This window comes from Phalacrocorax carbo, chromosome 1, assembly GCF_963921805.1.
Source record: "Phalacrocorax carbo chromosome 1, bPhaCar2.1, whole genome shotgun sequence".
NCBI classification, from domain to species: Eukaryota; Metazoa; Chordata; class Aves; order Suliformes; family Phalacrocoracidae; genus Phalacrocorax; species Phalacrocorax carbo.
The window spans coordinates 40,683,714-40,697,966 of record NC_087513.1 but is presented as its reverse complement, the minus strand read 5'-3'; the positions used below and the strand labels follow the sequence as shown (position 1 = coordinate 40,697,966).

General features: G+C 38.5%; 1 protein-coding gene across 2 annotated transcripts in view; it reads right to left on the bottom strand.

Moving 5' to 3' along the window:
* Nucleotides 1–14,253, bottom strand: part of LGR5 (leucine rich repeat containing G protein-coupled receptor 5) — a 99,071-nt gene that overhangs the window by 46,390 nt on the left and 38,428 nt on the right. For both annotated transcript variants that reach the window (XM_064449564.1, XM_064449571.1), the window contains exon 2: nucleotides 7,378–7,449. In XM_064449564.1, the coding sequence (XP_064305634.1) occupies nucleotides 7,378–7,449 (72 nt within the window). The remainder of the gene's footprint in view (nucleotides 1–7,377; nucleotides 7,450–14,253) is intronic.

Sequence of the window (14,253 nt, the reverse complement as noted above, 5' to 3'; positions counted from 1 at the left end):
GAGAGATCAAAGAACAAAATGTAAGATATTCTCCTTTCTTTAAAAAAGGGGAGGGGAGTGTGCAAGTCATAATTGTGCTGTATATTATATTTATTGCTGCTTACAGTTTAGTTCGAAATTCAAATATAACATAGTCTGCTCTTGCTTTAGGGCCTAATTGACTTTTAAAATGCATGTGCCAAATTCTCATAGGGTGTAAACTGGAATAACTCCAACTGACCTCAAGCAGTTGGAATGAATCAGTGTGTATTTGATCTTGAGCTGGCTTTGATAAAACAGATCATAGATTTTTGTCAGCTAAGGATATGGTCTAAAATGTACTATTTCTTTCTCCACTTACAAAAGACAGAGACTCTTTCCGCACCTGGCATGAGTGTGATCCAGTAACTGCTAAAGACAACTGAGCTCTCCTTTTGTGAAGCTGTCCATGGACAGCATGGAGACCAGGCTGTTTTGCTCTCAGTGCTGCAGAAGGCAGCACTGTTCTAGAGGGCTCCAGCAGTGCTCTTCTGCCAAACAGGCAGCCAGGTACCTGCCTTCTGATTGCAGCAAGGCCAGCTGTCAGGAGATATTCCAACATAAGCCAGGAAATCCCACGTTGATTCCCAGCAGCTGGATCCCAGGATACAACGAATAAGAGACATGACTTCTGTGTTTGAAGAATGCTGTCACCAAATCACTACTCCCAGAACAATCCTAATTTGTTAAAATTCCTCTCTCTGTGTTTAAATGCTACAGCAAGATGGAGCAACAAATGGTGGATCATATTAATTACATTTCCTAGGCTGGGTGTTCCAAGTGTCATTTATATTTCTGATGCTGGTTTTGGTTTTATCCCAGTAGTGATGGCATCATCAGAAAGGGTAAGAACTAATAATAGTAATCATTAATAACAGGAATTGGCTGAAGCGTACTGCAGTGCAACACACCATGATCAAACTATCAATAATGAGAAATGTGTTAGCTGTTTTGTCGTTCCTGCGAGACAGGCAAAGGACACCAAGTTTCGAGGTCACTACAGTTCTCTGAGCGGTACAGTGAAGCAACACCAAAGGATTACTGGAGAAATTACTGCTACTTCTGCCTGGAAATTCAAAAAAACAACTGAGAGAGAAGAAGTTGGTTTTATTTTGCTTGTGAACCTATTAGATATAAATGTGATATTGGCTGAAAACATTACCCATAACCCTAAGCAAGCAGAAAATTGAATCATGTAGGTATCAGAGGTGCTCACTGCACTGAAAACAAGCAATCCGCAAACAGGCTGAACTTCCACTGACAAAAAAGGAAATTATTTCTGCCTACTTGCTACTGCAGTACACACAGAATGTATAAGACTTAAATTAAAATCCTGCCTCAGGATCTACAGATATGCAGCATGTTTAATAAAGCATCGTTTCACAGGTTTAATTAAGTATAATTTCACTATCTGTATTGATCGCATAACACAAAAAGCTCTTCCTATGACTTTTTTTATATCTTAAACTAGCTCCTAATGAATATTGCTTGATAATAAATTACAAGTTCCAGAAAGCATTTAGAAGCTACAAGCCAAAAATAAACTTCAACACGTGCTCAGTAAAAGCAACACAGCAGCACTGACAAGGTTTCTTGGATATCAACCTAGAACTTTTATTGTTTCCGCTTGCATGCAGATCTTACTATTTTCACTTCTATCTTTTTCCTTCCCCCATCTTCTCCCCTTCTGCCCCTTTACACCACAGATGCACAGCAGTTCCAGTGTCAAGGCTGTTCTATGCAATTTGCATTAACATTTCCAGGATAATTGTCTGTCATCACAAGCTATTCAACAAGCAATGCAAGCAGCTCTAATTTAGTAATGCATTCGCTCTGTTGTTTTTGGTTTTTTTTTTGTTCCTCATCTTGTCGTTCTTGATAAGGCAGCAAAAAGGGCGGTTTGGGGGGTACCAGGCTGACACATCCACACGGGAGAGTTCTTTGTTGTTACTGGCTTTGGTGGCATCAAAGGGACAGCAACAAAGACAGTGACAGCTCCAGAACATCAGGGCCCTTGTTTTGTCAATGTAAAGGTTACAAGTGATATTTCGTACAGTAGGAATCTTCTGGGTTTGGGTTTGTTCTTTTCTAGTAAATCAACCTAACTGTGTATGCAAAAACTAGGGGAGAAGACTACCGTCACTGCTTCCAACTCATTAACTAGATAAACATCTTCTCACTGTTTTTACCAAGGTATGGTTACTTTCAAGATGACCGGTGTACTTCCCTCTGTCAGGACTTTGAGTGCCTCCCTGGCTGTATTAAGACGAAGTAGGGAAGCCACAGCCCTGAGTTATCAGCAAAGTGTCTTACGGCAACAGAATTTACAATGTACCACGGGCTGCTTGCCTGGCTGGTGACAGGTACCTCTCACTGACAAACACCATGTATTGAACACATTGGCATAGTCTGAATAGATCATCTCAACATGCGTGCATGAAGTGAAGAAACCAAATTCACAATTTATGTGAAGAAATTGAATTCACAACTTCTGTGTTAGATTGTGTGCGGCTCGAAATTACCTATGGGATCATAAGTCATTTAGTAGTGAAAGTTCTTGAAGCTTTAGCTGATGGAGATGGCACAAGCTAATTTCCACCAGGAACAGCTCCACTAAAACGTGCTGTGCAAGAAAGGTTGGACTAGATGATCCCTGAGGTCCCTTCCAACCTGTGATTCTGTGAACTGTAAAAATGGTATTTTAAGTGACATCAGAAGGAAGCATGTGTAGACAGTTTGAGACCACTAGATGATACTCTATTTTTACTTTTGTTGTGCATGTCACTTGCAGGTACTTTTACTTTTTTGCCTTGGAGGTTTTTAAATCTATGCAGATTAATCTTTGGGAAAGCCTTTAGAATTTAAGCATGCTGCCCAAAGACTCTTGAAGTCAATGACAAGATTCCCCCACTTTATCCAAAAAGTTCTGGACTGTGGCTGCAGCACTTTCATGTTTTCTACTAGCTTAAATAGTAGTAAAAAGCAGAGAATCAGTTTTCAGTGCTAGCCACAATGTTCCTATACCAGCACAAAAATAAAGACTGTACAAGACCCCAGGAGCTAACGCTCTCAGCTTTCAAAGAAGTAAATGACCAGAGAGCTCAGTCCCACTGCTCAAAGTCTGTGGGGAAAAGAACACCTAATTCCCATTAACAGCTTTGAAAACCTCTTTGTAGGAAGAAAGAGCAACCAGAAAGAGAACTAAAGGGAAAACAATAAATAAGAACAGATGGTAATGGATTGTGCCTGGTAACTTAGGATTTCATTTTCACGTATACAGTGGCCTCTTGACCAGTTCTGCAGTGTAAAGGGATTTCACACAAATCATGGTGAGATTCACGTAATATGTCTGTTTTGTATTGCATCTGTAATTCTGCACTTCATTATTGTAGTAAAATGCACTTTTAAAGGCACTTCTGCCTCAGTAACTGCTGTAATAATATTGTGATCAGTCAGAAAAACTTTGTACATATATTTAATTCCCTTCAAGGTTATTTTAAGAAATAACATGGGCGTCAGTAAACTTTCTTGCACCTGTATGTAGGTTGCACTTAATTTAACGTGGCTTCATTGCTTGATTTTGTGAAACGGAAGTTATTTGGAACTGTCTTACTCTGAAGCTAAAATAATTGCAATAAAACAGTCCTTTGTTTGCTGTTTTACTAAAACACCTATTTTAAGTTGCTGAAAAATAGCAATGTACTAAAAATCACTTGGAGTTTTGCTTATCTGTGAAATGTTCCCGTGTTTAAAATGAAAATAAAAGTCCTATATATGTGCATGCGTGGGTATGTGCGTATATATTTATGCATATGCATATGTAAGTATGTGTGGAGATACATCTAGTTGAAGGTATTTGTAGTTAGGTCTCATTCAAATAGTTTTAAATTATTATTGGCTTTCTTCCTCAGTCTTCATGGAGACATTAATTTATAAAATAAAACAGTTTCAGGCACTGCTTTGAAGTGTTCTTAATCACAAAATGGTAAGTCTACACTCAGATGTAGCTACCTCTTAAACTGTTAAGAGACCCACCCTAGGTAATTCTTTATACTTTTTAAAATAGCTTTTTTTCATTCATTACTCTAACTTACTGCTCTATTAATATGGGCATTCATATTGTGTACTGTGCAATACACAAACGTATTTGTAGAATGACATACATCTAGAAATACTCCACATGAGATCGAGCCTTGGACTCAGTCATACTGATAAATATCTGCAGTTATTTTGAATTTATAATGAAGAATTTGACTTAATGGTGCTGTACAAGTTCATGCAGAGCAACTTGCTGATAATCAAGCAGCCGAAGCATATTTCTTTCTTGGTGGGAGTTCCATCATACGCACTTTAAGAGAAAATGAGGCCTGAAAGGTCCATCATTTTCACCAATAAAAGATCTTGCTCAAAACTAAACTTCTTAGGAGCTACAACAGTTCAGTTTTTAAAGTACCACATTTTTTTCCAAAATATTTGGAGGAACATGGACCTCAGAAATACAGCATAGTTTCAGTATGTTGCACTTCTGTGATCAAAGTCTTTGGTTAAGGATAAATACCAGGCATGATCATCAGGATTGCAAGAATGCTGCTTGCAGAGGTGTCTAACCTTGGCTGGAAGAGTGGACCAGATTCAGCCTAGAAGGTCAGAACTGGCTGAAAAGACCTGGCTTATACATCCTTGCTTTGGAGTCAAAACAAATGGTTTAACTGTCTTAATAAAATCTCAGTTCTTTTGGGGCAATGACTTATCAGTCTTGCCAAACCACGCATCTAGGACATAACTTCTCAGCTAAAACTCAGTGGATCAGTCGTTAGCTTTTATCACATTTTTGAACCAGACCTCTAATAAAAGGATTAGTACACTTTTTTTCAACACCGAAAAAACCCTAAAAAATGCATTTTAAGCTCCTGTTCTTGTATTTCAAAGAGCAGATAAACATTTCTAAGATGTATTTTAATTTCATGGAAACCTTGCTTTAGTATAAAGATCTTGTAAAATCTTATTTTTACAATGTCTGTATTATGGGCCAACTTATATTTTGCAACAGTCCCCTTTAACTGAGCCACACAAACAAAACACAGAATTCCCATGTAAGCTGGGAATACAAATTATGTGGCAATGCCTGGATGGGAAAAATGATTTTCTTATGTGCAATCGCTGCTCAGAAATGAACATAGGGGTACACAGGAACTAGAATGGCTGTTGCCCCCTACTTCAAAACTGAATATCCAGTTCTCTTTCCATTGTTAATACCTTCTTCTATGTAATACTAGACTGAATTGTATTACATGCCTCTGAACACCAAAGAATCTCTTAGCACAATGGGTTTGGATCTGCATTAAGAAGAGGCAATCAGTCGCCTTGCCTATTCAAAGGCTTCAGTTTTCTATGCTCATTTGAAAAGTGAATACAAACTGGAAGGGTTTCACAAAACAGCATCACAGTTAATAAGCAATGGAAATGATTGGCTTGTGTGGAACAAATGGAGGAGCTGACTGTGTATATGTAAAAGAAAACATAGTAAAGAAATAAATATTTTTCTGGTACTACCAGCAATGAAGGACTGGAATTAATTTGGAACAAGGGTTATAAGGATAACGGTTTAATATTTCCGGTGGAAAAAGTAGGCCCAGAACAAGAAGAAGGTAAGAATACTTTCAAAGGCCTTGATCAGGAAAATGAAGTAGACTCCTGAATAGTTTCTCAAGCAGTGACATAATTCTCACTGTTTGGGTCATCTAACTGCAAAATGAATGAGTGAAGGTAACTTGGCTTAATGTATTACAATTTCCTTCCAGGAAAAGCACAGACTTTTGTTTTAGTTCTTTTCTTTTAATGGCTGGAGAGAAATCATTGGGTTGGAAGCTTTTAGTAGGTTTATTACAGTTGACAGGAGATGGGACAAGCAAACATGAACATGATGCAAAAATCCACAAGCAGGGTCTTTGTGGCATGATTCACTTCATATGCACTTGATACTGTCAACACTTGGCGTGTGACATCTCTACATCTCTCCTTGTTATGTCCATATCTATATGTTATTTGAAAGTTGCACCAACACCAATAAAGATAACAATAACCAAAGAAAAGAAGTAAAGGAAGAGAGAGAATTAAAAGAAATAGTGCATTCTAAATACAAACGCTGCCTGTCATAAAAATAAGACAGGAAAGGAAAATCTGCTTGCAAATAGGGTATTGTTCAAAGTTAGCATTACAAAATGGCTTTAATTTCTTCTTTTTTTCATAGATGCCTGCTGGAAAGACCAGGTAGCAAAACGCAAATGAACATTATTAGCAAGGACACCAAAAGTTGTCAGTGAAATACCCACCTAAACTGCAGAGGACTGTACATATTTCACGGCTTAAAATAGACCGCATCTTCGCAAGAAGGGTAGCACCATGACTTTGCATATCTTACCTGGGTTTTATGGTGCGTTAGCAGCTAAACATGTTATAAAAAAAGGAGCCTTTCAATTTTAAAAGCTTATAAACCACATTTCATAAAAGGCTGGATGCCTAGACAGTTCTTTTAATCAACTTTTAGAGGTACTCATGCAAGTGCAGCAGCCAGCTTTTTCCCACAAGATCTATGGTGCGTCAGTTACAGAGTCTTCATCGCTCCTCAGGAACCTAAATTTTCTTTTAAGCTTGCGCCATTATAACTAGGGTCACCGCCAAATCCAGGTCTCATGAATGCACAATACTTTTCACTTCTGGTTAGTCACCATCACTTCAAACCAGCATTCCTCTTTTGATGTTGTGCTTGCTTAGGTAGTTTTCACAGTGTACTTTTTCACCTCAGTGAACGTACTAGATAGTGTAACTAAGCGTTTTGCAGGATTCTGCATTTTACAGTCAGCCTTCAGGGATGCTAAATTTAAGAGTAAGGAAACAGTAATTAAAAGTGATTAGGACAAGAAGCCTTGATACTATGAAATGTGGACTCAATTGTCCTTGACACAGGCAGAACGAGGCAGCAGGTTTTGGTTTTGATTATAGCTTTACTTGAGATTTTAATAAACATGAGCCAGTATTCAAACTTTTAATATCCTGCTGCTTAACTATTTCCAAAAAGCAATCCAGCTCTTTTAAACAGCCCTTGTTTAAAAATTTTAATTTGTTTGGCTCTGTCTCTGCTTAGAGAAGTTGTAGCCTCACGGTAACTCTTTTATAAGTTCATTTCCAGAATCACAAGCAATTGGGTTTTTTTCAACTAAGTGTTTCCGCATGTGCCAAAAGTGTCAGGCTGACAGCTTTCCTGCACCGTTTTATCTGGTTCCCACAGTAAGTATGAGAGACAAACACAGGAATGTGTCTAGTGCTGACTATGCCCATCAAGGATACAATGATACTTACAGCTCTTCCAGGAAGCGGAGATTGTGCACGGGGTTTGAGGGCAGCTTAGTAATGTTGTTCATACTGAGATCACTGTAGGGGAAAACAGACAGAGACTTAATATGGCTTGCTACAACTGCGGTATCCAGCTGTTCATTCCACACATTTTTAAGTACTACATTAACAAAAATTAGTTCCTCTGCCAGAATTGATGAATCATTATCTAGTTAGCACGTTAAACATTCTTCTTCTGTATGAACACACCTTTGTCAAACCAAATACAGGCTGTAGCGTGTTCCTTGTTTCCAAAGATTTTGGAATGTTTTATCACGCTCTATAAATCAGCTGGAACACTAAACAACTCTTTTAGTCTACATAATTGTAATAAACCACTGTACTGTACTAAAATTTACTTGGAGTGGTAAAGGAAAACTACTACGATTTTTGTTGTTGTTGTAGAACTGTAGCACGTTTGGTTTACTCGACGGGCAAAAGTGTACAGCTATACACTATCTGCATCATTCTTCACATTTCATGAATATGGAAGCATTTTGCTTTTGCTGTACAGTCTGCTGCACAGTCGTACTGATTTGCCTTGCCTTATGTTAGGCACATCAGGTGTCCCCAAAACCCAACTTATTTGAGTTAAAGAAATAGCTTATTTTCAAATAATAAACATCCCCTTTTTAGAGTGCTCTTTTTCTGCAGGTTCTCAAATTGCATTAAATAAGTGAAATGAACCATAAAACAAGGGTGTAATGTGATCCTGCTCTGTAGCACACTTCCTGGTGGGGTTCCACGGTAGTTCCTGGCACAGGAAACAACCAGCCATATCAGCTCTGTCAGAGCTCATTCGAGCTATGTTTTAGACTAAATTTTATATAATACCTTTTTATGCTTAACATGCTTTTTCATTGTTTTCCATTGTCTTTCCCATGCCCCACAGTATCATTATAATTGCTTTGCATTAAGTATAAAAACTGTAAACAGACTGCATAATAAAATTCTGTGTTGAAGATACAACTTACACAACCATACCAAAATTCCAGTAGACTGTTAAAAATATCGGAGACCTGCATATTTTATGCAAACATTATGTGATAATTTTAAACTCCCCACTATCTAAACATACATACATTTGTAGCAGCGCTTCTAGTTTCCAGCTACTTCGGGTAGTATTTAGATAACTTTATTTCTTCCAGCTGTTGAGAGCTTACAAGGTAAATAAGTTATCTGTACTTTGGTGGGTAGATGTCCTATTCCTAATCCATCTAGTTCTTATTACTCACAGTCTGTTTCACATTACAGAATATATGCTTTTAGCCAGCATAGTTAATTTCAATGTTTGATCTTTTGCTGAATTTTAAAATGTATAATTTTAAAACATACTTCATGTAGAGAGTTTGAAATAAAGGAAATGTGTTAATACTTTACAACAATTACCAAATCACTGTTGGGTAAGGTCTCTGCATTCACTTCAAAATCAAGGTATAATTTGAGAACTGAGTACTTACTAAATTCATTCTTTACCATAATACTTTATTACCTAATTCTTCCATACCGTTTAGCAGGCTATTACCCTTTCACTTTGATAAAGGCTCAAAGGATTTGTTCTGGCTAAGGAACAAAACCATGGATTTATTTGGCAAAAGGAAAAACTCATCCAGGTAGTGAATTATACTACTGAACATTAAGATAAACCCAACTTTTAACAATATGATTTTGATCGTGAGATTTTCAACACATGTCTTAATGGGTTTTTGCAAATATACCAAATCACATTTTAGATTTAAAAAGCCAGCCTTGGTGGAAGATGGGAATGATTCATCTTCAGATAGACACATCTTTAGGGCGTTCTACAAAAGCAGCATTAACCAGTGCTCCAGGTAAACCTGAAGCCCGTTTTTCTACCGTATTAATTTCTGTTAGTAGTAGGCAGTACTTGTCTAATGTACCACCCACAGTACCCCATGATGACATCAGTCACAAGCAATCTACAGACCAGATCCTAATATCTTAAGAGGATGAGAATAACAGAATGTGGTTTTCATTATGTGCTTTGATGCACAATGAGAAAATCAACAATACATACACTTTTCTTAAAAACATCTTTAGACCCCAGAGATGGATTTACCAACAGTGAACTCCAATGTCCTAGTCTCTTTTTTGTACTCCATTCATGTGGTAAAGTATGTGCTCCACCTCATATGATGGAGAATAACCTCTTCCATTCCCAGTCTACACTGCAGCAATTGCTAGCTCCTTTTAAACCTACTAGTTAAATAATCTCATTCTGTTAGATAGGTTCCTTTTTCCCAGATTATTCTTTTCTCGGAACATAGAGAACAAAGATGTTTTGCGCAACAGCACCACTAAACATTACCTATGCATATTTCATAGAATCATAGAATCGGTTTGGTTGGAAAAGACTCTTAAGATCATCAAGTCCAACTGTTAACCTAATACTACCAAGTCCACCACTAAACCATGTCCCTAAATGCCACACTTACATGTCTTTTAAATACCTCCAGGGATGGTGGAGATATAAGAAATTATTTCCAATTTCGTTCAATAACGTCTTTCCAAATTAGTTTTTAACACACTAGGAACTAATACACAGGCTGTTCCAGTCTATGCTGGTGATGTGGTATTGTAGCTATAATGGCTATGCTGCCTTTCAGTGAGACCGGGACAGGATGGAGAGCTGGGCCGAGGGGAACCTCATGAAATTCAACAAGAGCAAGTGCAAAGTCCTGCACCTGGGGAGGAACAACCCCAAGCACCAGTACAGGCTGGGGGCTGACCTGCTGGAAAGCAGCTCTGCTGAGAAGGACCTGGGAGTGCTGGTGGACAGCAAGGTGACCCTGAGCCAGCAATGTCCCCTGTGGCCAAGAAGGTCAATGGAATCCTGAGCTGCATTAAAAGGAGTGTGGCCAGCAGGTCAGAAGAGGTTATCCTCCCCCTCTACTCTGCCCTAGTGAGACCACATCTGGAGTGCTGCATCCAGTTCTGGACCACCGGTAGACAGGGAACTACTGGGGAGAGTTCAGTGGAGAGCTACAAAGATGATCAGGGGACCGGAGCATCTCCCTTAAGAGGAAAGGCTGAGAGACCTAGGTTTGTTCAGGCTGGAGAAGAGAAGACTGAGGGGGGATCTCGTCAATTATTATAAATATCTAAAAGGCGGGTGTCAAGAGGATGGGGCTAGACACTTTTCAGTGGTGCCCAAGGACAGGACAAGGGCAATGGGCACAAACTGGAAAACAGGAAGTTCCACCTGAATATGAGGAAAAACTTCTTTACTGTGGGGGTGACAGAGCTGCCCAGCTGGAACAGGCTGCCCAGAGAGACTGTGGAGTCTCCTTCCCTGGAAATATTCAAAACCCACCTGGACGCAGTCCTGTGCCCCCTGCTCAAGCAGGGGGGTTGGATGAGATTATCTCCAGAGGTCCCTTCCAACCCCTACCATTCTGTGATTCTGTAATAAGGGTTTAAGAATGTAAGGGAGACTACTGTAGAGAGAGACAATATCTTTGATTAGGCTAGCTGATACAGCTGGAAAACCTGAGAAACTTTCAGGCATAAAAAGCAAAGACCTCTGCTTCTTCCAACTGTACCAGTTGGCTAAATAGGTGACATTATTTCTCCCTGACAACCTCACATCACTTACACAGGCAAGGCAGTACTTCATCTGTGCTTCCAGTTTTTAGATTCAGAATACTCCTTTGGGTCAGAATCATCATGGATGCATTTAATCCAATTTTTGTTCACTGAAGTAACTAAGGGTCTTATGAGAAAGTCCCATGACCCAGAGCTACTGTGGATGGGGGGGATGTTTGGAGAAGTGAGACAAACAAAAAGAGTTAATGCAATGCAATCAGTCACTGGGTCTCATGTGAGCAATACTGCAAAGTTTGGGCTGCGGAGCAGAAATTCCTCACAGTGCTCCAGACACAAATAAGGAGGTTCTCAACAAACTTACCAGCCTTTGGACCATATTGCTGAGAAGACATAGCTAGGATGAGACTTACGGCCATTAGCTAGATCAAGCACAGCTAACAGCCAGAAAGAGCTAGTTGGTAAACTGTACATATTATTACTATGAAAACCAGTAACAATTGTAATGGGTATGTCTTATGTCCTGCACCTGCAATGGTTTCTTTCCAAAATGTGCATTGATCAGGTTTTCTGATTTCTCGTTTCAGTGCTAGCCTGACAAAATCAGCAATTTCCTCTCTCTAGAAAAGAGAAGGGGATGAAAGATGGCTTGCACATCAGGATTTGTAGTGTAATGCTGAAAAATATTAAAATCAAGGTACTAGATCATTAACTATCCTCAGTGGAATGGTTTCCTGATTTTATATCAGGTCCATTCCCCAATTTTCTTTGTGTGCCTGTGCATGTATACTCAGAACTAAACCAGCTGAAACTGCAAACATTTCTTGTCAAACTTGGTAGACTCTTACAAGCTACAGTGATGAAAATGTTACAATTATTAGAATACTGAAAATCTTTAAATAAGTTAGTGTAACAAAACTACTCCTATATCCCACCACCAAAGCACATGCAAATGCCACCCATGCCAGTAGGAGCGGCATTGTGAGAGTATACTCTGAGTTTTAAAATGCTCCTAATGTAAGCAGCAGTAGTACCAGATCTACCTTTATGAAAACTACCTGCACCATGAGCTGACGTACTGCACTGGAAAGGTGGTAGGTTATTTTGAACCATCAGAGGAAGACATCATCTATTCTCCCACCAGCATTCCTGCAGCCTGTTTCCAACTGCTGACTATAAAAGCAACATAACAGCAAATGAAACTTTTATCTTTTCAACATTTGGCAACATGGCTCACTATAATGATACCTTAATTATGCTCTGTGCCAATCAATCACCACACTGTTTCTTTGGTCACTTGTAAAAGGAATCCTATCTGTGATGAAACCTTGGGAGAACGGAAAATACTGCAAACTGCACCGTGCATCCACCTGTTTTTTCTTGGTGACTATATGGGCATATTCTGGGTATTTGCAAAACAGAGTCCAAGAAGGCAAATACAACAGGTTTTTTTTCTGCTCAGTTTTGTTGCCCATGCATATACATGCTGAAAAAATATCCAGTTACCATCTTAAAAGTGAGTAGCTCACCATGAATTCCCAAAAGCCAGTAAAACAAGTTAAGTGAACTAGTTCTTAACATATAATAGATGAGTCTGGAGGCCAAGTTACTAACCTGTTATTAGCTGTTATTACAAGAGATGTTTCAGTGACTCTTCATCTTGGAAGATCAGTTTTCCACATGATATTTATGGCTTTTAAAGGACAACAAAAATCTGTCTTGGGATATATGCAGGGCTTCTATTGCCTTTCACCAACCTGTTAATCTACTGCTAGGCTAAATTTCTATTATACTGAATGGTACAAACTTGTCTACCCATTGCAGGGCTAATACAATAATCCAATATCAAAGACAATGAATTTTGTAGCCTATGGTTTTTTTTAACAGTTGCAAGCTGTTTGATTTTTAGAAAATGATCAAGACATTATTAGGATTATTAATTATACTTCCTCTAGGCCTGCCATACCCCAAAAAAGATGTATTAATGATTATTTTTATAGAAGTCTCTGAAAAACAAAGCACTCACATAAAAATACTGACAATAGACTGAATGCACTGCCTTGAGTTCTTACCAGCTGACAACAGTTCCTAAATTAAGACAATTTCCTTAATCCATTTACAGCAAAATTGACCACTATCTTATATGTAGTAATACGAAAGAATGAAAAGGGATGAGAATTACTACTGCTCTTCCCTTGCTGTGCCTATCTTTTTAACACAGCACTCTTGTCTCTGCTGTTGGCAGAATAGTTTACTAGCTCTACTGTACGATGGAAGAATACGCTAGCCATTAAGTGCATATCGTCCACTAATGAAAAGGCTTCACTATGCATATTAAAAGTAACGTCATCTGCTACAACTACTTAAAGTAGATAAATCTATTTGCCAACACTGTAGCTCCTAGTAGTAGTTCCTATTTATTACAAATAAATTCCTATAGCATGTTTTCATTCAAGGGTCTCAATAAATCAATAGAATAATAATTGCCATCATTTTACAGAAGGGAAATTAAGACCCCTAATGGCAAAGTGACATGTTCACAGCCAAACAGCAGGTTATATGCCACAGAGGAGCCAAACACTGATGATGGTTGGTCCAGTGCCCTTTTCATTAGATCACACTGTCCACCCCATGGCATTTACACCAGTTTTCTAAATGGTGATGCATAAGCTGTCAACAGCCTCAGAAAACAATGGCCATATTTTCATTTTAATAGTCCTAGATTACATTATGTCCCAAAATCAACATGAAAATTGGTAGTCATGTATTTGCATGTTTAATCCACCCATGCAGAGCAGCACAGGGCAGGGTATAAGCATGCATAAATAAGCATTGTAAGCACTTCCTGACAATTAAATCATAGCATTTATTCTCACAACTAGCTTCAAACTTCATCTGTGGTTCTTTGAAGGACTCTGTAGCAAACTATGATTAAGATGTGAACTTCCACTAAATGATTCACATTGGAAGCAGTACATCTTTGCATTTGGAAGAACCTTCTGGAAGAAAGGTGGTAGATTTGCAGGAAGAAGCAGTAAAGAGAGAGTTATAATAGACATTACACAGAGTAGCGAATCTCTCTATCAAGGTATTCACAGTAAATAACAAGTGACAAAAGCATGGATATTCCTGTTCTTCTGCATACTGATAATGACAAATGCTAAAATTAAATATTTAAAAAATCATTATCCCGCATAATATTATTTGTAACAGAAAATTATGAGCAACTGACCCCATTCTATACTTTCAAAAATTAACACAGAAGTGATGCAAGGCTAA